The sequence below is a fragment of the Hibiscus syriacus genome, unplaced genomic scaffold (genome assembly GCF_006381635.1).
Source record: "Hibiscus syriacus cultivar Baekdansim isolate YM2019G1 unplaced genomic scaffold, ASM638163v2 tig00008864_pilon, whole genome shotgun sequence".
Classification (NCBI taxonomy): domain Eukaryota; kingdom Viridiplantae; phylum Streptophyta; class Magnoliopsida; order Malvales; family Malvaceae; genus Hibiscus; species Hibiscus syriacus.
In genome coordinates, this window is record NW_024062176.1 from 22,051 (window position 1) to 47,563 (window position 25,513).

Sequence of the window (25,513 nt, forward strand, 5' to 3'; positions counted from 1 at the left end):
ACAATTCTTATATATTGATATAATATGTTATGTCACAATATTTTTATATTGCTTTTTTAAAATTTCATTAAATTGTCAATAAACTCTTGCTTTTAAATTTTTATTAACTTTTATTGTAAAAAAAATTATTAACTTTAGATGAAAGCAAGTTTTTTTTATATAAGACTGGGTTCGCCCGGTCAATTAATGGAAGGCTGGAAGCCAACATCTCGAATCTATCCCATCACATTTTGACACCTCACCGTCCCTTTCTAATTTTTTTCCCCGTTAGACATTTAATCGGTGAAACTCTTTATATTTAGGTAAATTTCATCTCTCATATTTGTTTTAGATTAATTAAACAAATTTAAAAATGTTAGGTGTTTATATAAATACACTTAAAAATATTATATCTCTTATTTGATTGAGTTACAAAATTATTTTTATTTAAACGTGTTTTAAAATATTAATTTTTTATTTGATTGTTATTTTTTTTAAAAATAACTCTCATGTAAAGCATTTAGCTTGATGAAAAATTAAGACAGTGTAATGAAAGGATCGGAGCCGAACTCAAAAACCCACAGGGGAACCCCCACCAGCACATCCTGTGCTAATTAATCGGACCGACCAACAACATTTCCACCTCTCACCAAGGGTCGCACCCACCTCCACAAAACCCAAAACGGATAATAAATAATAAATATGTTCGAATTATTTTAGCTTAATCAGAGAGAGAAGTTCAAAATCTTAAAAATATAATATTATTAAATATTTGATAAAAAAATATTAAATTTGATAAGATTATTATTTTTTATTCATTTGAATAAATAAGAGATACTTTTGTTAAAAGATAAACATGGGCTGAAATGAGTTATAATATTTCAACATTCGACTTGAAAATTAAATCTTTTTATTTGATCACTGACTAGCATTAATAGATGTTCGCTCCTTTTAAATTGTCTTGATTCTGAAATAAAATAATAAAATAATATTTATCTTAAAATATATAAAAAAAATCATAATCTCAAGTTGAAGATTTCTATACTAAATTCATTTTCATTCATCTTCAATTATTTCTTTCACAAAATTTATCTTAAATTTAAATTATAATTTTAACTTTATAAAAATAAATCGGATTAAAACCATTAAAATTAAGTAATTTCACGGTTTCAACATCCAAACCATATAACATAAAGATAAAATAATGAAAAAATATAGCAATTAAATTTAAATACTAAAATAAAGCAAAAATTAAAGGTTAATTATAGTTTTAAAAAAATTTAAATACTAAAACGGATCAAAATAGATAATTTAGATATTAAACTCGTAATTTATCCTTAAATTTACGCCACGATTCCATCCCATTTCTTTATAATCCTTCTCCCTCTTCCCTCTCCTCTTCTTTCTATCTTTCATCTCAATTTCGTAATAAATTCGTTTCATTCTGCAGAATTTGATTTGAATTTTCTTCTTCTTCTTCTCGTTTTCTGTTATAATTCATCGAATCATACGGTTCAAGGGAGAGGCAAAGAATATCAACGTGATTTGATCAAGTAGATGGCGTCCATGATAACGAATCCAGTGACGAACTCAAACTCCGATCGAAGCAGCAGAAAGAAAAATAAGAAGAGATCATCAGCGGCAATGTCAAAAGAGAACCAGCAGCAGAGCCACGCCAAATGGAAATCAGAGGCGCAGCAACAAATCTATTCCTCAAAGCTGATTCAAGCTTTGAGGCAACTCAGTCTCAACAGCAGCAACTCTTCTTATTCTTCTCCTTCGGCTCCAAGCACTGGCCGAGCTGTCCGTGAAGCCGCCGATAGAGCATTGGCCGTCGCGGCTAAAGGTAGAACCAGGTGGAGCCGAGCGATTCTGACGAGCCGTGTTAAGCTCAAGTTTAGGAAGCAGAAGAGAAACAGAGGATCTGCTTCTGCAGCGACGGTGACGGCTGCCTTCAGCGGGAGTAGCCGGTCGAGGAAACCGAGATTTAGCGTCTCGAAATTGAGAGCGAAGAGTTTACCGGCTGTTCAAAGGAAAGTCAAGGTTCTTGGCCGGTTAGTTCCCGGTTGTAGAAAGCAACCGTTACCGGTTATTCTCGAAGAAGCAACCGATTACATTGCGGCGCTTGAGATGCAGGTTCGAGCCATGAGTGCTATCGCTGACTTGCTTTCTGGCGCCGGAGCTGCCAGCAGCTCTAGCTCACCTCCGCCGCCGACCAGCCAGTGACTCTCTTTTCGTTGCTTAATTGCCAAGTATCATCATTCTCTTTATTTTTATTTTTCCCTCTCTCTTAGTAATCATCTCTCGTGACATGGCTTCTCCCTTTTTCCTTCTCAAGTGCTTTTCATCTCACAAATTTTATTTTATTCCATCGCTTTCTTTTCCCATATTATGTACAGAACTATTTCTCTGGAAATATATTCCAATAAAAAAACTGTAAATGCTTGCTTTGTAGAGTATCACCGTTACTCCTCGATTTTCAGGCTTAAAATCAAGAAATCAAAGATTTTCCATTTAGATTAAATTTAGAATTGAGTTGAATTAAATCTATTTTAAGACGGGTCCCTTCTGTTGTTTCCTCTGCTCATAAAATTCGAATTTATTGAGTTCTAAGTTAGTCAGATTAGATCCATTTTGAATAACCACTTTAAAAAAATCAGTAATTTTACTACACTTTTATTTTTTTTCTGTCCACAAAAGTCGAATTCAGAAAAAAACTTGGATAGATTTTGATAATGTGATGAAGAAGGGGCCAAACTAGGGAAGGAGACAAAGAGAGCTATGCCATGCCTGCTAAAAGCTAAAGCTGTTATAGCCAATAGGGAATAGCTACAACACTCCATTACTGTTTTGTATGTTGTATCTTGGGATGATATCCAAGATGTGTTATGCTTTCATTTTTCAACTTTTTAATGTTTAATTTTGAGATATGACTTGCTTGTGTGTTGTTTTTGCTAGAATTTCACTGAAAACTCCAAATGACAAAATCCAAAAAAATATTTCTTCCTCTTCTTTTTTCCCCCCCACTTTTTACACTATTAGGTATGAAAGTTTCTTTTACACGTGACACCCACTTCTATTTCTTAGCGCTTTGAATTATATTGAGAAAGTGGGATGAGAATCAATCAGGCTATGTCTATAGATTAGCATTGTTATATTCTTATTTCTCATGTATTTTTCATTAGCTTAAAAAGATAATATATCCACGCATGACAAGTTAGCTGAATTATATGTAGCCAGTAAATCAATATAGAGAATATTTTAGTACTTTATTTAATAAAAAAATTAAATGAACTCACTAGATATAATATGATGGTTGTTTATAGGGATGGTAACATATTGGTTTGATCGGATTTTCGATTAATTTGACCTTCAGAAACATACTTCCTTTACTTATACTTGTCTTAATCCAAGTCTAGAAAGTTCTCATTTCATTCAAAACTAACTCAAATTTTGAGGAAAAACTCACATTTGATCTAATTTAGTCCGACATAAATAAAAAAATTCTTATTTTTATTTAGTAAAATAGAGACCTAATTAAAAAAATAGAGAGATGAGTATTACAACAATTATTCTTAAATATTATATAGAAGAAAATTATACTATTATCTTGATTAGGGTCGGATCAAATTTTTTTATCTTAAATTTGAACTGGATCTAATGTCACTCTTTCCAAAATTTATATAAACCTATTTGAGAAAATCTTATAAAACTGAATTTGATTGAAGCTCGTCAAATTTAAATCAAATTATCATCACTGTTTATTCATTTTATCTCTTAAAAATATAGTTAAAATTTAATCATAGATGTATACATGATTTTAGGTTATAGATAAAGTTATAAAAATTTGAAGAGAAAAACATATTATCAATAAAAAATATAAAAAATACTTAAAACATATAAAAATATTAAATGCTGTAACGATGACAACTGCCCTTACTTACTCCCCTCGATCTATCCCTAAATTTAAGTGCACTTACAAAATTAAAGCATATTTCGATGTGAATCGTTTATGTTTATTCAAAAATTAGAAAGCTGCTATTCGCCTAATAATCCCCCTCACTATCAATCAATTAGATTAAACTATGCTAGCGAGGTCTTGGAAAAGTTATAAAACATTGAGGTTTGAGCATTTAGGTTCGAGTTTCATCCCATACGTATTTCAATTCAAATTGGAACATATGTGGGTATTGTTAAAAAACTATTCTTGTTTATATTTAAATGTGTTTCGATTATTAGTCTATTCGTTTAAATATTATAATAATTGATATTAATTGTAGTTATATAAATTTTATATCGATCATAATTCTTTATGTGAATCATATTAATTATTTCTAAATATAATCCTATATATGTGTTATTATAACTATAATTATAACTTATAAAAGTTAAATTGTTTCCACGTACATGAATATCTGGAGATGATCGTCGGATTCTATACTTTAAGGGCCAAATTGTGAATTAACCCTAAAATATTAGATTCCTATGCGACAAAAAGGAAAAATACTAGTGAAGAAAGCAATAAAAGAGCAATTATTGAAAAGATACCAGTGGTTCAGAAATTCGTTTGGTTTCTGCGATTCGGTTTGTTCTTTTCGTAGTGGAAGTGCGTAGAGAAATCAATCACTAAGAAAAAACTGCAGACTGACAGCCATGGCGAAGCACGAAGAGCTACCTGTTCCGGTTTTTTCTTCCCTCGAACCGGTCTATGGCGAAGGATCTCAGCTGGAAGAAGCTCAGCTTCGATTCGGTCAAATGAAGTCTAAGTTTCTCCAAGTCTTCGGTCATCCTCCCGATGTCTTCGCTCGATCTCCAGGTTCTGCTTTTCTCTGTGTTGCTATGGCTTAGCGACAACCCGTGAAGGATTTCTTTTTAATGAAATACTGTTTTTGAAGATAATGAATTTGAAGATTTGGATTTAGTTTCGTCTACCGGAGAATAAAATGCGTGCTGAAATTAGTTGAGATTCAGTATGATTATATGTTTGACTTTCCTGTAGTACATAGGCATAGATTTGAGGAATAATCATGAATCATGTATTTATAATTGTTTTATCACACAATTTACACTATTCTGTAATTTCAAGTTCTAAACTCAAATGACTTTATCCTGTGAGTGGATTTCGTGGTTTGATTGTTTTAATTGTGAGCAATGGTTATTTTTGTATCGGTTGATCAATTAATGGCTATTTATGTGTAGGGAGAGTGAACTTAATTGGAGAACACATTGACTATGAAGGATACTCGGTGTTGCCGATGGCAATCAGGCAAGACACGATTGTGGCAATCCGAAAGCACAAGGAAGGGGAGACTGACATGCTTCTAAAACTTGCTAATGTCAATGATAAGTATGCTACCTGTACTTATCCTGCTGATCCTAACCAGGTGACTCTATCAAAGTGCTAATTTTCTGGTTTTTTCTTTATAGTTATCTAGTTGATTATGTAAATTGTCAAATGTTTATTTGCTAGTTTACCTATTCAGTTCTCATTCTCTGATTGCCTTAGTTTCTATAACATTGAAAAATGCTGATTTTCTTATAAGCATTTGGTTTGTTAGCTCGAGGAATAAGGATTTGCTCTGAACTTGAGTTAAAATTACCTGAAATTGTTTATTGTGCAGGAAATTGACTTGAAGAATCATAAATGGGGGCACTATTTCATATGTGGGTGAGTAAAAATATATTCTAGTGTTTTTTATCCTTTTCCTCAAATATGCAAGAACACTTCAGAGTGACACAGATATTGCTATTGTTTTATTTACATGAATCCCCTCAAAACTTGATGCCAGTATTGTCCTTGTTCTCCAGGTACAAGGGTTTTTATGAATATTGCAAGTCAAAAGGAGTGGATGTAGGCGTGCTAGTTGGCCTTGATGTTCTTGTTGACGGAACAGTTCCTACAGGTACTCTTTTACATCACTTACATGACTTTGAATGCTAATTGATTTTTTTTAACTTCACATGATAGTAGTTTTTTCTTTGTTGAAATTGGCTCATTTTTTGGTTTGTTCCAGGTTCCGGTCTATCAAGCTCTGCGGCTTTGGTTTGCTCAAGTACAATTGCTATTATGGCTGCTTTTGGTGTTAACTTCCCAAAGGTATACTATCTTCACTTTGGTAACCACGCGTCTTTCTATATTTGAAATTCTAATATCTGTTTGTTTAACAGAAAGACATTGCCCAAGTAACCTGTGATTGTGAACAATACGTTGGAACACTATCAGGTGGAATGGACCAGGTTAAACTTTTTCCTACTAACGAATTCATTTGATTTCTTGAGTTACTGTGATGTTAAATTTACCAAATAATGTTAAAGATGCTACCAACTCATATAAGTTTGTTAAATTTACTCTGCGATTATAGAGAATTTTGTGTCACAATTACCCTGTTTTTATTATGACAGGCAATCTCTGTGATGGCCAAAAACGGGTTTGCTGAGCTAATAGATTTCAACCCTATTCGAGCAACTGATGTGCAACTCCCTGCTGGTGGCACATTCGTGATAGCCCATTCATTGGCAGAATCTCAAAAGGCTGTAACAGCTGCTATAAATTATAATAATAGAGTTGTTGAATGCCGACTGGCAGCCGTAAGTTATATTTCCTTACCTGAATGTGCAAGTGTGTATGTATGGGATTAAAATTTCAACTTTGAGGGTCCTTTGCATGGTGTATCTATCATATTCGATTTCAGGATACTCACAATGTGCATTTTGTTTGGTCTTTTCACAATTTCAGATCGTGCTTGGTATAAAGCAAGGAATGAAGCCACAAGAGGCAATATCAAAAGTCAAAACCCTTTCTGATGTTGAAGGTTTATGTGTTAAATTTGCCGATGGCCATGGTTCTAATGATCCTGTCCTTGCTGTCAAGGTTTATATCTTTTGATTTTCTACCTCCGTGATATTATTATTATTTTTCTGTTAAGAATTTCAGTTGCCAACATTTAAATATACAGTAAAGTTTCTTTATTTCATGTCAAACTGTACCTTCGCTGCAGGAATTTTTGAAAGAGGAGCCATATGCAGCTGAAGAAGTTGAGAAAATTACTGATAAGGCTCTTCCATCAATCTTGTGTGATAATCCAACTTCTTTGGATGTGCTAAAAACAGCCAAGCACTTCAAGTTGTATCAGGTATTTTTAGTTGAAGTTCGAATAGATTAATATCTTTTCGAACTAAATATTGTTATCAATTGTAGTTTAGTTTTTCTCTATTTTCAATATCCATTGCACTTATGTTCCATATCACATGCATTTTCTTCAATCAATAGTTTTAAATAGTAGGATTTTTCTAGTTGCATACATTTTCCTTAAAACTTTTGTGCAGTTTGGTGTGTACCATTCGCATTATTATTCCCCTTTTGTGTAGCTTGAAGGAGGTCGTAGCTGCATAAACCAATTGAGTTAAACTCTGGGTTCACTTTACGCTCCCTTTATTACTAACTAGTACTAGTGATCCTGGAATATTGTCTTTCATCTTTATGTCATACTTTATTCGATTCCACAAGGTCTTTAAATCATTTTGTACATATTTAACTGCCATCCTTTGCAAGAATCATTTTGATAAATTGGATTTATGTTATGGTGTATTTATTTATCTGTTGATCCTAATCTCCAGAGAGCCGCTCACGTGTACTCTGAAGCCAAGCGTGTTTATGCTTTTAAGGATGCGGTGGCATCAAGTTTGAGGTGACTTTCAAATGCTAATAATTGGCTATGTTCTGTCCGCAAGTTGTTTCGATAACCGGTGGACCGTAATTATTAATACGTTTGTGCAGTGCGGATGAAAAACTCAAGAAGCTCGGTGATCTTATGAACGAAAGCCACCACAGCTGTAGTGTTCTCTATGAATGCAGGTACGACTATTAGAATGTGCATATCTGTCAAACTCCTCCTAGGAAAGTAACTGAAATCTCGTTAAGAACAAGATTTACCGTCCCTGTTCGTTGCTTTCCTCGAGTCTGTCAAACTGTTTCTAAAATCATAAGTGAAATCCCATTGAAAAGATGATTTGCTACCCTCTTTCTAGTTTCTACGCATGATCAAGCTTTTCGATAGATTTTATTCTCCTTGTCTCTTTTCTTTTTTCACTGCTCCGGATTGATGCGACTTTCGGATGGTCTGCTGGTTAGTATCACTTCATCTTACCTTTTATATTTTTTTGTTAACTAGCTGCCCGGAGTTGGAGGAAGTTGTAGAAGTATGTCGAGACAACGGTGCTTTGGGAGCAAGACTCACCGGAGCTGGATGGGGTGGTTGTGCCGTGGCCCTGGTAAAAGAGAATATCGTACCACAGTTCATCCTCAATTTGAAGGTATAACCGTCGTTTGAGCTCGCTCGCTCACAATATTTTGTTTCATTATAAAGGCATCGTATTTATACATTCGATTATGTTTCCAGGAACAATTCTACCAATCTAGGATGGACAAAGGTGTGATCAACAAGAATGATCTTGGTCTCTATGTTTTCGCTTCGAAGCCTTCGAGTGGTGCAGCTATTATCAAACTTTAGTATGTTTTCTTGAATTTATTTGTTCTGCCCCCAAACAAACAAAACCATTTTAGCTTGAGAAATAAAGGACAGCAAATTTCAATAGATTATTCCCAGAATTGGACATTGGTTTTCTTTTTATTCAGATCATTCCCAGACACTGTAAATGGATTATAGAGATGTTGTGCATGTAGAAATTACCTCTTTTCCCTCATTCTTCGATGTAAAATTTTCCCTTCATATCCACCAAGGTATTGGGTAATGTGTGTTTTTTTTACTCTTTCGGTTGCTCGTGGCTTTGTCTTGACTAATTTAGACTGACCCATATTACACCTCTGGTTTTAGTGGGTGAGTCTCCCAACAGAGAGTTTCTTTATACACAAGACTTCGAAATCGAGATTTACTTGAGAGATCAAATTACCAACTACTGTTTTTAGGTATTGAGTAATGTTAACTGAAAACAAATTCGGATTGTAGTGTTCGGTTTAGATTTGATTTTAACATGTTTTTATTAGATATAGTTTGATTTTGATTTTGTTATAGTTTGAATGTGTTCAGTTCGGTTTAGTTATTTTCCCACAAGTTCAAACTTTAAACACCCTGGTTATTTAAATTGATTAAAATTTTATTTCTCTATATTATTAATTATTAGTTTTGAATTTTATTGAATATAAAAAAAATTTAAAAGTATCAATGGTCAATCGATGACCCAAACTCACGACATTATTGAGAGCAGTCGGTTGGTTGAATTTAAAAAACCGATTTAATTTTTATATCGTTATTATTATCTGGATTATAATCATAAATCCACATAATAAAATCCTTAATCTTAAATAGATCATATAAAATCACAATTATAATTAAAAAAATCAATCTTTTTCTTAATTCTCCAGGATAAAATCACTCGTTTAATAATTATATGAATCAATCAAATTATTCGTTTTTAAATTAAATAGATGAATCACTTGTTTAACAATAATTAAATACAAATATTTTTAATATAAAAATTAATAGTAGTCGGTCGAATGAGTTAAGTCGATGAGTTTTTATTTTGATTTTTAATAGTTATTGATTTATTATAATTAATTCTTTAATTATATGTAAATGGTCAAATAGTTGAATTATTAATTTTTGATTGAACTCGATCTAATTTATTATTTATAGGATCTGAAAAAAGGGAAAGATTAGATTCCTTTTCTTTTTCTGAGGATAAAATCCATAGAATAAGGGGAAAGAAACTAATTGTAATCTCCATAGTCTCTAGATCTTCAATTTTTCATGCAAAGACAAGGGTCCATCAATTACGCCATTAAACCAAATCCTCCCTTACTTCTTATCCTCTATCCGTAACCGATAAAACTCGGATACTCCAGCTGTAAAATGTTCCGACTTTAACCCTGAAATTCTGCAATTTGTTGTGCGTGCGTATGTATATATATACGTAATGGCAATGCCTTGTGCATTGCATCAGGATACTCTCTATCAGTCTCTGGCAATGACAACACCTTACTTATTGTCCTCTGCGGCCATTGTTTTCATTTCTTTATCTGTCATCTCCCTTCTTCCTTCTACCTATTCTGCAGACTTTGCTGATGGTTACAATAACTCATCGGTCCCCGAAACCGATCTCGATTTGTTGGAGTTTCCATTGAATTTGGAGTATTTAGAAGCTGAGTTCTTCTTGTACGGTGCTTTGGGTCATGGCTTGGATAAAGTTGCTCCGGAATTAGCCGATGGTGGTCCGTCTCCCATCGGTGCCAAAAAGGCCAATCTTGACACTCTCATCAATGATGTAGTCCTACAATTTGCTTACCAAGAAGTTGGTCACTTGAAGTTAGTGTCTTTTCTCTCAAAACCCTCTTTTTTTTTCCTTTTCGTTTTTGAGTTTGGTAGTCGAGTTGAACCCTGAACGAGGAAAAATCTGATGGAACTACATGTATTCTTTGGATGTAGGGCAATTAAGAAGACGGTGAAAGGTTTCCCAAGGCCACAGCTTGATTTGAGTGCATCGTTATTTGCAAAAGTGATAGATAAAGCATTTGGGAAGCCATTGATGCCCCCTTTTGACCCTTACGCCAATAGCATCAACTTCCTCATTGCTTCCTACTTGATCCCTTACGTTGGACTCACCGGCTACGTTGGTGCAAACCCTAAACTCCAGGGTGCCATTTCAAAGAGGGTAACTCCAACAATTTTAAAAGTAAAGGGACCGAATGCATAATTAAACCAATTTTCTTGTTTTCAGCTTGTTGCAGGTCTCCTAGGAGTAGAATCAGGCCAGGACGCCGTTATCAGGGGTTTACTATACCAGCATGCAACCGTGAACGTCTTTCCGTACCAGTTTGTCGTGGCAGAGTTCACCAATCGAATTTCGAATCTCCGAAACACACTTGGACGTGCCGGGACCAAAGACGAAGGTCTTATCGTGCCGGTAGATTTCGGTGCTGAAGGTAAAGTTGTAGGCAATGTGCTTGCCGGTGATGAATTCTCGGTGGCATTTGATCGAACACCGGAAGAGATTTTGAGGATCGTTTATGGAAGTGGCAACGAAAGCGTCCCTGGTGGGTTCTTTCCCAAGGGAGCTGATGGCAATATTGCCAAGTCTTATTTGTCTTAGTCCACCATTTGCTTAACAACAAATGCAAATAACGTATATTTATCAAATATTCTCCATTTTAACTCCAAAATTAAGTTGTCAACACAAAAAATATGTCTATCTTACTACCATAATTCACATATTTGGGTTATTCAATAATTAGTTAAACAATAGAAGAAACATGATCCACGGACTCCAGCCAAGGATCAATAACTTTCATGCTCCTGCTTCTCACAACTTTTCAATGATTCGGGCCAATTTTGCCTAGACAATGAGGTGGGAAACGTACCCCAAAATTATTTTATCAAGTAGGCCATTTTAATAAGTAACATGGAGAAGAAACACGAGTAGAAGACATCTTCATGAAGATGTACAAATTAGGGGTACCTTCTGTATAGCTCGGGTGATGCAGAGGAAGATGATCATATAAATAACTTTGAACATATATACAGTTAGAGAGAAGATGTCGTCTAAATAATTCCCCCCTCCCCTTCCCCACACTCTAGATGACACATTTTTTTCATCACATTATCAACCCAAATTTATCATGATTCAGTTTACCTTATAAAACATAAAACATTTATCCATTCAACTAACACTGTTAGTTATATAAAAAATATTATATTAAGACTTTCGGATCCAAATAAATTATATTATATTTTTATAATATGAAAAATATAAGAATAATTAATGATGATTGAATCAATGACCCAACATTCCTTTGAATCTTCCACTATACCTTGAGAATTAATACTGTTGATCGGATGAAATTTATTAATTAATTAACTGTTATTGTTTGCTGCTAGCGTGACACATCTTGTGTCCATATAATTAACATGAAATTGCTGATTGAAAACTGTAGTTTTGATGTCAAAATAAATTCATTCTTCTCAATTAATAAATATAGGAAATACGTAGTAAAGGGAAGTAAGGGTTAATTCTTAGGGACATAGAAAATTCCAAAATTCAGTTTGAATTGCTTATAGCAGGTGATAAGTAGTAAAAAGAGGGTTTGGTAAAAATGATTAAATAATAAAAAGCAATTTAAAGAAAAATAAAGAAAATAAAAATTGAAGTTTGAAAATGAATATGGTAAAAATAGCCTCAAGCCTCGCTTTGACTCAATTTTCTTCGGATCATCGAATTAGATTTTCCTTTCGGGATTCACATCGATTACTTTGTCTACAAGGGCAATCCTCGTAACTCTTCTTTGTACACCGAATACCCAAGACAATCTTTGATTCCGGCTTCAGAAATTGATATGATCAACATCAATTATCGTAGATCAATAACCGTTTAAGTTCGTGAAGACTGACTCGGATTGTTGTTTCAATAACTACTATTTTGTGCAATGCTTTAATATTTAATTTGCTTGTATGCTACGTTAGCTTTATCTATTATAGGCTTATTGGCGAGGCATGATATTACCTTCCTTGTAGGCCATGTTTGAAGGAATTCTTGTAGATATACCATTTGCAACATTCTTCTTGGGCAAATTGAAACAAAAGTGAGGTTTCCTCCTCTTTGGAAGACCTTGTACTGTAGAGATATTTATACACATGTATTTTTCTTCTAATTGGTTAGGTACAACTATTTAAATGATCTGCCTTCCTTGGACCCTGAGCTATATCGTCACCTTATTTTCTTGAAGGTGATTATTCTTATTTCCCCCCTTTTATATATCTTGTGTTCATACTTGGGGAAATGTTAATTGCATAGTCACCCTTTAACGCCATCTACATGTTACTATGGCTCTAGCATTCTAATCTCTGTCTTTGCCATGCCATTCAGCATTATAGAGGGGACATTTCAGAGTTGGAGCTTTACTTTGTAATTGTGAATAATGAATACGGAGAGCAAACAGAGGAAGAGCTGCTTCCAGGAGGCAAAAACATACTTGTTACTAATGAGAATGTTATCACATTTATTCACCTTGTATCTAACCACCGTTTGAATTTTCAGGTAGTAAGACACTTCATGTGTAAGTAACTTAATGCATTTGTCTTATACCTTACATGATAGCGACGCTGTGAAATGATGTCATTGCAGATAAGACAACAAAGTACACATTTCCTTGGGGGATTTCAGCAACTTATACGGAAAGAGTGGATTGCTATGTTTAATGAACATGGGTTGCAGGTATTCTGGTCTACTTTTAAATTTTGCAGGTTGACTCACTTTGTGGGCAATAGTTTCCGAATCTCACATTGAGGTTCTAATCTACCCATTTAAACATGATAGATGGAGTTTGCCAGAATCACTTTGTGGTTGTCATGCATAAATGCCTTTTAACATTGTTCACATTTCCTAGCATTATTTTGACTCAATTATGCTTTATGTGTGTAAGCCTCTCAAGTTCCTAACATCTTTTCTGTGATGCTTCAAGGTAAGGAAACAATTACTGCATTCACCCGGGCTGAAACATCAGCTTATCTTTCAAATTAAATTTTGTCACTTTAGTGCATCTTGCTAAAATTAAATTTTGAGATTCTCTTAAATCCTCGAAATGTTTCTTCTTTGCAGCTATTTATCTGCTTGGATGTTGATGACCTAAGACACAATACTAATTATGTGGAAAAATCAAAAGCAGCCGGCTGCTAGGCTGCTGATTTTTTTGTTTTTTTTTATTATTATTTTTGTTGAATTATGCAAGGGATAATTACAACATTTAATCATTGTACTTTAGGGTATTTACAAGATTAGCCCTTAGGTTTCAACTATAAATACCCTAGCTCATTTAGCTTCAAATCATCCCAAAGCATTCTAGCTTTCTTCCAATACTAGAGAATTTAGAGAGTTTCTTGAGAGTTGTTTTCTCCTTTTTATCAAGAGAGAATTATCATTGTTTTCTCCTTGGTAGATAGAGAAAAGTTGTAATTCCTATTTTCTCATAGTGAAATTCTTCTACCGTTGCCCGTGGTTTTTACCCTATATTATTTAGGGGTTTTCCACGTAAATTTTGTGTCTCTTTTATCTTCATTTTTTATTTTCTCAAATTATTAGTTGTGATTTTGCTCTATCCGATAGCCGTCTTCCGCAACAATTGGTATCCGAGCTAGATTAGAGTGTGTAATATCTGCTTATTGTCTTTGTGGTTGCCACCAAAAGGTGGATCATCCAACATAAGAAAGTAAGAAGGTATTACCCATTCTTTGAAGGTTCCAGAGAACTATTCACGATAGTGAAATAGTGGGAGCTATCCGTAATAGAAGCTATGACAACGAAATTTGATATTGAAAAATTCAATGGGAGAAATTTCTCACTGTGGAAATTGAAGATGAAGGCCATCCTGAGGAAAGACGGGTGTCTAGCGGCTATCAATGAAAGGCCGGTGGATTTCGCAGATGACAATAAATGGAACGAGATGGACGGAAATGCTATGGCAAACTTTCATCTAGCATTAGCAGATGAAGTATTGTCAAGCATCGAGGAGAAGAAGACAGCTAAGGAGATATGGGATCATCTCACCAAATTGTACGAGGCCACATCGTTGCACAATAAAATTTTCCTTAAAAGGAAATTGTACACTCTTCGTATGTCAGAATCTACTTCAGTGACAGAGCACTTAAATACACTGAACACCTTATTTTCTCAGCTTACATCCTTAAGCTGTAAAATAGGAGAACAAGAACGTGCTGAACTTCTACTTCAAAGTCTACCGGATTCGTATGATCAACTCATCATCAACTTGACAAATAGTAATGTCATCAGTCTAGTCTTCGATGACGTTGCAGCTGCTGTTCTACAAGAAGAAAATCGGCGCAAGAACAAGGAAGACAAACAAGTAAATCTGCAACAAGCAGAAGCGTTGACAACGACGAGAGGGAGATCAACAGAACGTGGCCAAAGCAGCAGTCACAAACATGGTAGATCGAAGTCCAGAAGCAAAAAGAATTTAAAGTGCTACCACTGTGGAAAGAAGGGTCACTTGAAGAAGGATTGTTGGAGTCTCAATAAAAACTCCAATCCACAAGGCAATACCGCAAACACTTCAGATGATGGAGATGCTCTATGCTGTGAAGCGTCAACTACCGTGGAAGGCAGAAAAAGATTTGCAGATATATGGCTCATTGATTCAGGAGCAACATATCACATGACCTCAAGAAGAGAATGGTTCCATCATTATGAACCTGTCTCAGGAGGATCTGTCTATAGTTGCAATGATCATGCCTTAGATATCGTTGGCGTGGGAACCATCAAATTGAAGATGTATGATGGAACAATTAAAGTTGTTCGAGATGTACGGCATGTGAAAGGCCTGAAGAAAAATTTATTATCTTACGGATTGTTGGATAATAATGCAAGCAAGATTGAAACACACAAAGGAATCATGAAGGTGTTCCGTGGAGCGCTTGTGGTGCTGAAAGGCGAAAAGATAGCTGCAAACTTGTACATGCTGAAGGGAGAGACTTTGCTAGAAGCAGAAGCCTCTGTTGCCTCATGTAGTTCAGATTCTGCAATGTTATGGCATAAGAAACTTGGACACATGTCAGAACAAGGAATGAAAGTCCTTGTGGAGCAAAAGCTACTTCCCAGCTTAACAAAGGCATCACTTCCTTTGTGTGAGCATTGTATAACAAGTAAGCAACACCGGTTGAAATTCAACACATCAAATTCTAGAGGCAAAAGTGTTCTAGAATTGGTTCACTCTGACGTATGGCAAGCACCGGTCACATCCCTAGGCAGAGCAAAATACTTTGTCTCATTTATTGATGACTACTCCAGGAGATGTTGGGTGTACCCTATTAAGAAGAAGTCAGATGTGTTTGCAACTTTCAAAAACTTCAAAGCGCGGGTGGAACTTGATTCTGGAAATAAGATCAAGTGTTTCAGAACAGATAATGGAGGAGAATACACAAGCGAAGAATTTGATGACTTTTGCAAGAGAGAAGGCATCAAAAGACAGTTCACAGTGGCGAACACTCCTCAACAAAATGGAGTGGCAGAGCGGATGAACAGAACCTTGTTAGAAAGAACACGAGCAATGTTGAGGGATGCAGGCCTAGAAAATCATTCTGGGCAGAAGCAGTCAATACCGCCTGTTATTTGGTGAATCGAGCTCCATCAACTGCAATAGAGCTGAAGACACCAATGGAGATGTGGACTGGTAAACCAGCTGATTATTCAAACCTCCATGTATTTGGAAGTATTGTGTACGTGATGTATAACTCCCAAGAAATTTCGAAGTTGGATCCAAAATCCAGGAAATGCAAATTCTTGGGGTATGCTGATGGAGTAAAGGGGTATCGCTTGTGGGATCCCACTGCCCGCAAAGTGATCATTAGCAGGGATGTTATCTTTGTAGAAGATAAGCTAAAAGAAAAGAAGACGATGCTAGCGCTGAAAAGTCAGAGATTACTCATATACATGTGGAAAAGGAGGTTGAACAAGGAGATTCTTCTGAAGCAGAACCAGCTCATGATGAACAAGAACTAGAGAGTTCTGAAGCTCCAATAACTCGTCAATCAGATCGTGTGAGAAGACGTCCCAATTGGCACTCAGATTATGTTATAGAAGGTAATATTGCATACTGCCTTTTAACAGAGGACGGTGAGCCATCAACATACCAGGAGGCAATAAACAGCTCAGATGCTTCATTATGGATGATGGCGATGCAAGAAGAAATCGAAGCCCTTCATAAAAATAATACATGGGACCTTGTGCCATTACCACAAGGAAGGAAGCCAATTGGTAACAAATGGGTCTTCAAAATCAAGCGAAATGTTGACGATCAAGTGGAGAGGTACCGTGCAAGACTGGTGGTCAAAGGATATGCTCAAAAAGAAGGTATTGATTTCAATGAAATTTTTTCTCCTGTGGTTCGACTAACAACAGTTCGAGTACTCTTGGCAATGTGTGCTACATTGAACTTACATCTAGAGCAGCTAGATGTTAAAACAGCTTTTCTTCATGGAAATCTTGAAGAAGAGATTTATATGCTCCAGCCTGAAGGTTTTGAAGAAAAAGAAAAGAAGAACTTGGTTTGCAGGTTGAACAAATCTCTGTACGGTCTAAAGCAGGCGCCGAGGTGTTGGTATAAGAGATTTGATTCCTTCATTATGTGCCTTGGATACAACAGACTTAATGCAGACCCTTGTGCTTATTTCAAGAGGTCTGGTGATAACGATTTTGTTATATTGCTGTTGTATGTGGATGACATGTTGGTTGCAGGACCCAACAAAGATCATATTGAAGAATTAAAGGCACAACTGGCTAGGGAATTTGAAATGAAGGACTTGGGATCAGCAAACAAGATTCTAGGGATGCAAATTCACCGAGACAGAAGTAATAGGAAGATTTGGCTTTCACAAAAGAATTACTTGAAGAAGATCTTGTCACGATTCAGCATGCAAGATTGTAAGCCAATTTCTACTCCTCTTCCTATTAACTTCAAATTATCCTCCAGTATGAGTCCTAGCAGTGAAGAAGAGAGGATGGAGATGTCTCGAGTACCGTATGCATCAGCAGTGGGAAGTTTAATGTTCGCTATGATATGCACAAGACCAGACATTGCACAAGCAGTGGGAGTGGTTAGTCGGTACATGGCGAATCCAGGCAAAGAGCATTGGAATACAGTAAAGAGGATCCTAAGATACATCAAGGGAACCTCAAATGTTGCATTATGTTACAGAGGATCAAACTTACTAATAAATGGTTATGTAGATTCTGACTATGCAGGGGATTTGGATAAAAGCAAATCTACTACAGGATATGTGTTCAAAGTTGCTGGTGGAGCTGTAAGCTGGGTTTCAAAATTGCAGTCAGTTGTGGCTACATCCACAACAGAGGCAGAATATGTAGCAGCTACACAAGCCAGTAAAGAAGCAATTTGGTTGAAGATGCTATATGAGGAGCTTGGGCACAATCAAGAGTATGTCTCTCTGTTTTGTGACAGTCAAAGCGCCTTGCATCTAGCAAGGAATCCAGCATTTCATTCAAGAACAAAGCACATACGAGTTCAGTACCATTTCATTCGTGAAAAGGTTGAAGAAGGAACGGTAGATATGCAGAAGATCCATACCAAAGACAACATAGCAGATTTCATGACGAAGGCAATCAACGCTGATAAATTTACCTGGTGTCGATCCTCTTGTGGCCTGTCAGAGACGTAAGCAACATGATGGTACAAGGTAGAAAGAATGGTGTGAAGATATGATTGTTCCAATCAAATCTTCAAGTGGGAGATTGTGGAAAAATCAAAAGCAGCCGGCTGCTAGGCTGCTGATTTTTTGTTTTTTTTTATTATTATTTTTGTTGAATTATGCAAGGGATAATTACAACATTTAATCATTGTACTTTAGGGTATTTACAAGATTAGCCCTTAGGTTTCAACTATAAATACCCTAGCTCATTTAGCTTCAAATCATCCCAAAGCATTCTAGCTTTCTTCCAATACTAGAGAATTTAGAGAGTTTCTTGAGAGTTGTTTTCTCCTTTTTATCAAGAGAGAATTATCATTGTTTTCTCCTTGGTAGATAGAGAAAAGTTGTAATTCCTATTTTCTCATAGTGAAATTCTTCTACCGTTGCCCGTGGTTTTTACCCTATATTATTTAGGGGTTTTCCACGTAAATTTTGTGTCTCTTTTATCTTCATTTTTAATTTCTCAAATTATTAGTTGTGATTTTGCTCTATCCGATAGCCGTCTTCCGCAACAAATTATGCAGGTGGCTACCATGGTGTAAGCTTTTTACTGCTCTCATTTCATTTTTGTTGGATTAGAATGGTTATTACATATCACGTACCATCTGCACTTTGAATTTTCCCAGTTTTGTTCTAGTTGAGATGACAGGAAGGCATATCGTTACCGACTTTACTCGTTAACATATCTGTCATATTTATCAACAATCAGCTCTTTATATTGTTGAAAATCGCTGCCTGCTCTCAGTTGTTAATAATCCAATATGAACTAGAATGTTGGACATATTGGTCTGACCAAAGGATAACAACCCTCTCAATTACATCAAAGTAGGGATGGCCTGAGGTTATACTCTTATGTATTTTTTTATGATTTGATTTTATATTCTCTAAAATATTATAATTTTGCACCTTTCTAATATAAATTTTAAAGATTTACACCCTTGGTATAAAATTTTATGTTCGTCTATATATTCAAGTGAGTATATGGGTAGGGTTTATTCTGACTCTGGTACTTCTCTGTAAGCCACTTGTCTTGGGAGGTCCGTATCGGAATCTTCTTCATTTATAAAAGCCATGATTTAGCTTGATAACGTACATTTTTGCTATGGTGTGTTTTAGTTACACGTTTTGCTACGATTGTGTATAAAGAAAACGAAGTTGAGAAGGTGGTTTGGTTTATAAAGTGAAAGCCTAATCGAATTTTGTATTGAATATATGTCTACTTTAAACGATATTGATTGGAAGTAAGATATGTTTAATTAATTTGCTGGAGGAAATCAAACTTTGAATCTCTCTTGTACCGTGTTTATTTATTTATTAACGATTTACAACTTGTTTAAAGATCGATAGGTTTTTAATCTGTTTATAAAATTAAAAATTACTCTATGTAAAACTCTTCAGTTTTACACAGATTTAGGACCATTAGATGGGTGAAAATAGATGGTTAAGACTAACTGCTTATTTTTTCCAATAAATATCTTCTCATTTCCTACTGTTAATCTCAGTCATCTATTTTACTCATCCAACGGTCCTAAATCTATATAAAACTAAAAGAGTTTTATATTGTGTAGGTGGATCCTAACTAGGGATGGAAAACGGGTACAATTTCGTGGATTCCGCACCGCATCCGCTCCAATTGGAGCGGGGATGGGTATAATTTTAACGGGTAGTGGGTGGGTGTGGATTTATAAAGTGGTACCCGTCGTGGGTGGTGGGCGGGTAATGGGTTTGAGACATTATCCGCCCCGCATCCGCCTGCCCTACATCCGCCCGCCCAGCTAAATATCTATTAAATTTTGGACCATTATGAATTTAGGTGTAATTTTAGAGACTAATTTATAAATTTTAATATTGTATAATATATAACATATAATTTAACCAAATATTAAGGATATTTAGTCTTTAATCTGATCTTTAATTAGGGAAATATTCGGCTCTTTGATTAAACCCATAATCCCACTAACCACGTCATTTTCCATGTTTTTTAGCTCATGCTGCCCATCCAAACACAAATTAGCCGTACTATATGCATTAACATCAAAAGTAGCAGTTTTCATGTTCTTTAGCCTCTCAAAACTCATATTAGGCGAACTATGAGCATTAACATCGAAAGCAACTCAACAATCCAGCTCTGCGACTACATGCTCCCTACAATCTGTCTCCATAACATTCGTAGAGCCACTCCTCTGACAAATTGAAGCATGCGTTGATACCCCATCACGAACTGTCTGGGAACCAACTCCAACATCCCATTAGTTTGCTGTCAGGCGGGTCTAGATGGGTATATCGCTAGTGGGTAGTGGGTGTGGGGATGGATTTGAAAATGTACCCGCGTGGGCGTGTGTGGATTTGAAAATTTGTACCTATCATGAGTGGTGGGCGGGTAGTAGATTGAAAAATATTAGGTGGGTATGGGGAAGGAGGAGAGAGTATCCGCACCCGACCCACCCGTTTGCGATCCCTAATCCTAACCCTATATATTATACGTATATGTATGTGTGAATGGGTAATTCAATTATATCGTGTAAATATTATTGATTTTATACTAAAGATAGTTATTAAATGGATTTAGATGGAGGGTTGAGATAAAAATTAGCAAAATTTTTTTATCATCCATTTGAATTTATTTGGTGATTATATTTTGATTATATATATATATACACACACACGCGCGTATGAATTGTTATTGTTTGTATCAATTTTATATACATTTGTTTTTTTATCACTAAACAGTTAAATCATTAATGATATTTTCTATTTTCTGCAAAAATTTTATATTTTTTTTACCGTAATTATTGGTCAACTGGCACACATTGTTGTCCGATATGATTAAATTTAAAGCATATTATTTGTCCTCTTAAAATAATATTTTCACTATTTAAATTTTAAAATAATCACTTAAATCTCTCCGACCTAAAAAAAAAATCCTCAAACCCTATTCACCCTTTGTCCTAAATTAAATTCTTCACAATTATTATTTTTCAATTCAAGGAAACTCATATATTTAGTAGCAAAATTAAATGTATAATTGTTTATATAAATTCAATCATATATATGGAATAAATTCCTTCAAATTATAATATATATATAGATCAAAATCCAATCATATAAATAAATATATATTAAATAGTTAATTAATTGCCTCAAATTAAGGGCAATATCCTTATATTTTTCAATGAATTATTAATTACAATTTATGGTGAGATCCCACCTCTTAATTAACCTAAATTATCTTACTCAAAAGAAAATATCAACCCAACAGTTGAGCCATTAAGATGTTAACACGTGGCATAAGTTTCATCACACTTGGAATTACTAATAATTTGCTGCCACGTCCCATTAACATCCAAAATGTCAGTTATTTTTCTCTTTGTTTTGAGTTATCCTCCCCGCCGACTACCCATTTGATAAGGCTCAATCCTCCGGCGTAGAATTACAACCGTCATCAAACACAAATTGGATTTGCTGGTTTCTTGGCCGTTCGAGGTCCACTTAGACATAAAGATCATATTGTGCCATACGATACACACGATAAGTAGGTGATCAAATAAAGTTAATTGTACACTTGGTCCTTATACTCTTATAACTTTTGAAATTTAGATAATACTTTTAGTTTTGGGGTATTTAGTCGTTCTATTTGTTTGATTTAAAACTTCCATATTCAATTGATAACAAAATTAATTGACTTCTTTTAAATTTGAATTGTGTTTCACCAAGCCGTGAGAAAAGCCAACCTTATGATATACATCATGAGGTCGATGGTGAAGAGAAGCTATGGAAAACTCATGATTAGTTGTATTACGAGACACATTTTTTTTTTACAGCTTCATTACCATTTGATCTATTGATCGATTAATCTAGATCAGATCTTATAGATATCCATAACTAGAATGACTTTCTCGACTCAATTTTTTTTTCATTTACAATTATCGTTTTTTAATGAACATAACATCTTATCTTATTAGATCAACTGATAGATGACACGAGATACAATAATTATCAATGAGAAAGTAGATGTAAGAATGTTTGGTATTGACTAAGAAAATTACTAATTGGATTTACAACTTTTAAGTCAAATTTTTAAACATATGTTTTTAAAAGTTCTAGATCTAAACACACGCACACGTACAAACTGAATCACCCAGGTAGAACAAAATTCACTTTAACCATTAGAACCACCCCAAAAATTCCAAACTTTTAAATCAAATATTCAGATTTTAACAAAAATCCATTAATACTCTTACCAGCTAAACTTTAATTTTGAAATCATACAAGTAAAATAGACCAAATTCTCCGATAATAGAAACAAAAAAAAAAGACTAAAATTTAAAAGTCTAAGAAATAAAAGGACTGATGCAAGATTAAACCATCTAATTAAAGTGATTCAATTGCAAATACTTACCAAAACTTTTCAATGTGTCAAGAGAAGAGGCAGGTGTAGACTTCCCTTTTTCTTTTGCATGACGATATCGAATTAAAATCAAAGAGATTCGGTTCAAAACACTTACCCCAAATATTTTTTTATTACATCTCAAAAGCTTATAAATAGAGTACAAGACCTAACCCTTGTTTCACCAACACACACCCTACATTGATTCCTCAGATTCTTACATTACAACTTCAGTGTTCTGTTTCTTATTTTCAGTTCAAAACATGTCTGCAAACGGTGTTCCCAAGAGGGCTTACGTCACTTTCTTGGCCGGCAATGGGGATTATGTGAAAGGTGTTGTCGGCTTAGCCAAGGGTTTGAGGCATGTTAAGTCTTTGTACCCTTTGGTGGTGGCTGTTCTGCCTGATGTTCCCGGAGAGCACCGCGAGATCATCCGCTCACAGGGCTGCATTGTTCGCGAGATTGAGCCTGTTTATCCGCCGGAGAACCAGGCACAGTTTGCAATGGCTTATTATGTCATCAACTATTCTAAACTTCGTATTTGGGAGGTAACATATATATATATATATAAGCAAGCATGTTGCTTTGTAAATTTTATGACTACCAACAAACTTAAACTTAGGGTTTTATGTTAATAGTAGAAACTTTTAACAAGTTATGTTGAAATTTTAGGGGTATGAAATTATAAATTTTAAAAGATGTAAAATTAAGTTATTGATATAAAATATAAAGAAAAAATGTTAATTATATGAAATTTTAAAATATTTAGAGGCACGACTGTTGTAGCAGCCCTGGATTTATCCTTGTTAATGACAATTAATCGCGAGTTAATTGATTTGTAGTTTGTGGAGTACGAGAAGATGATATACTTGGATGGTGATATTCAAGTGTTCGGCAATATCGATCACCTTTTTGAGCTTGACGATGGCTATTTCTATGCCGTCATGGACTGCTTCTGTGAGAAAACATGGTCCAGTTCTCCTAAGTACAAGATTGGATATTGCCAACAATGCCCGGAAAAAGTTGACTGGCCGACTTCAATGGGGTCGCCGCCGCCGCTCTATTTCAATGCCGGCATGTTCATTTACCAGCCTGATCTTGTCACTTACCGCCGCCTCTTGGACACTCTCAAAGTCACTGCTCCTACTTCCTTTGCTGAGCAGGTAGATTCATATTTTCATTTATTTTTTATTAATGTTAAATTTCGGGTCAAATTATGGTTTATACCCTGTAGTATACTCAAATTAGGATTTAGTCCTTATAATTTACAAAGTGGTATTTTTCTTAAAAGGTCTTTCCTAAAAACTATGCAACTGTAATGTGTTAGAATGGATTCTTTTAAGAAAAGCACATAACCTTTCAAGATATATCAAATTAAAAGGATTAAATCATAAATTTGAGCATAGTTAATGGACTAAAACTGTAATTTCGACCTAATTTTCTTCTTAAAGAATCATATTTTTTTATTTATTTTATGGTGAAATTACAATTGCAGGACTTTCTGAATATGTTCTTCAGGGAGATTTACAAGCCGATCCCTCCTGTTTACAACCTCGTCTTGGCTCTTCTATGGCGCCACCCTGAAAATATAGACCTTGGGAAAGTCAAGGTCGTTCATTATTGTGCTGCGGTATGTATGCATGTATATATGTATGTATGTATCATGTATATATGTTAATGAACTTTTATTGATGCATGCATGCATGCGTGTAAATATTGCAGGGATCAAAGCCATGGAGGTACACTGGGAAGGAAGAAAACATGGAGAGAGAGGACATAAAGATGTTGGTGAAGAAGTGGTGGGAAATTTACGAAGATGAATCTCTGGATTACAAGGGATCTGCCATTGATGAACACAGAAATCTCAGCTCCATCATCTCTAAGCTTAATAAAGATGATGTTGTCGATAACGAGAGGAAAGCACCATCTGCAGCTTAAACAATTCATATAATCCATTGATTGTTATTATGCTACTATGTTTTGAGATATGTTTAGTTATACCTTTATAGTGTTAAATATGCATATGATTATGCCAACGTAGTATTAGTTCTGTTGACATCCATCTTAAAAACATGATTATTATGCTTCTTTTAAGCATTAATATGTTTTTATTGACTCTTGTAGTATTTTTTTTACCTCTTTTTATATATATCTTTAATAGTTATATCAAATATTTATTTATTTATTTAATTAAGCTAAGGTGATTGTAAAGTAATATCTGTTCTGAATATTCTCGACCATTTGACAATAAACACCCAATCACCATTGCAGTCGTTGGTATTCAAATTCATGATCTCCAAGAACAAAATGATTTTTTTAACTATTGAGGTAAGTTGATTCGTATAATTATATCACTTTAAAGTTGAATCAGAAAAATTATTTTAAAAACAACATTTTTACCCTCAAACTCATCAAATCAAAAGTTGAATCGAAACAAAAATTTTCAAAATTAAACTTGAAACTTTACCTAAAAAGGCAATAGCTTTTTTTTTTTATCTCTTATAAAACTTTTTTCATATTATTATTTTTTTCATTCATAAAGCTCGAATCTAGAATCTTGACAAAAATAGGTTTAAAGATTGATTAAAATTATAATTGATAATATTCACGGGAGGTTTTAATTAATTTTATTAGTTAAAAATTATTTGATTATTAAATATATTTATGGGAACAAATATATATTATTATTAAAAACCTTTAACATTATGTGAATTTAAAGAGATCTTCAAGTATGGTAAATAATCTCATATATATGAAATGTTTATAAAGGTAGGGAGAATATTCCTATTAGAAAATCCTTCTTATAAATGCTAAGATTTGGATTTCATTGATTGAGTTTCGTACTTTAGAAATTATAAGTGATTTTATTATTCATTTATGAACATTTTTTCAATGTCTTGCTCGTCCTCTATGACAAGTA

The 25,513-nt window shown here is 34.6% G+C and overlaps 5 protein-coding genes across 8 annotated transcripts; all 5 read left to right on the forward strand.

The window, feature by feature from the left end:
* Window positions 1-1,401: 1,401 nt before the first annotated feature.
* On the forward strand, window positions 1,402-2,262 carry LOC120202537 (transcription factor bHLH148-like). Its single transcript, XM_039202961.1, has one exon. It carries the CDS (start codon window positions 1,537-1,539, stop codon window positions 2,203-2,205), a length of 669 nt encoding a protein of 222 aa, XP_039058892.1. The 5' UTR covers window positions 1,402-1,536; the 3' UTR covers window positions 2,206-2,262.
* Window positions 2,263-4,524: 2,262 nt separating this feature from the next.
* Window positions 4,525-23,180, forward strand: LOC120202534 (galactokinase-like). Of its 4 annotated transcripts, none has more exons than XM_039202958.1 (14): window positions 4,525-4,795; window positions 5,179-5,363; window positions 5,601-5,647; window positions 5,788-5,882; window positions 5,994-6,076; window positions 6,148-6,216; window positions 6,382-6,567; window positions 6,716-6,850; window positions 6,978-7,112; window positions 7,597-7,667; window positions 7,757-7,834; window positions 8,151-8,292; window positions 8,379-8,492; window positions 23,170-23,180. In XM_039202958.1, the coding sequence occupies exons 1-13, from the start codon at window positions 4,633-4,635 to the stop codon at window positions 8,487-8,489; spliced, it is 1,500 nt and encodes a 499-aa protein (XP_039058889.1). In that variant the 5' UTR covers window positions 4,525-4,632; the 3' UTR covers window positions 8,490-8,492; window positions 23,170-23,180. The 4 variants fall into 4 exon arrangements, with proteins under 4 accessions (XP_039058889.1, XP_039058886.1, XP_039058887.1 ...); XM_039202955.1 differs by lacking the exon at window positions 23,170-23,180 and adding an exon at window positions 17,155-17,165 and having other exon boundaries at window positions 8,379-8,510; XM_039202956.1 differs by lacking the exon at window positions 23,170-23,180 and adding an exon at window positions 8,534-8,682 and having other exon boundaries at window positions 8,379-8,502.
* LOC120202528 (desiccation-related protein PCC13-62-like) lies at window positions 9,913-11,085 on the forward strand. The gene is made up of 3 exons (XM_039202949.1): window positions 9,913-10,301; window positions 10,422-10,647; window positions 10,714-11,085. Exons 1-3 carry the CDS (start codon window positions 9,913-9,915, stop codon window positions 11,083-11,085), a joined length of 987 nt encoding a protein of 328 aa, XP_039058880.1.
* LOC120202530 (E3 ubiquitin-protein ligase UPL6-like) lies at window positions 12,458-13,275 on the forward strand. The gene is made up of 4 exons (XM_039202951.1): window positions 12,458-12,571; window positions 12,649-12,715; window positions 12,856-13,026; window positions 13,114-13,275. Exons 1-4 carry the CDS (start codon window positions 12,507-12,509, stop codon window positions 13,273-13,275), a joined length of 465 nt encoding a protein of 154 aa, XP_039058882.1. The 5' UTR covers window positions 12,458-12,506.
* LOC120202536 (galactinol synthase 2-like) lies at window positions 22,758-24,556 on the forward strand. Its single transcript, XM_039202960.1, has 4 exons — window positions 22,758-23,141; window positions 23,436-23,756; window positions 24,089-24,223; window positions 24,316-24,556. Exons 1-4 carry the CDS (start codon window positions 22,857-22,859, stop codon window positions 24,529-24,531), a joined length of 957 nt encoding a protein of 318 aa, XP_039058891.1. The 5' UTR covers window positions 22,758-22,856; the 3' UTR covers window positions 24,532-24,556.
* Window positions 24,557-25,513: the final 957 nt, after the last annotated feature.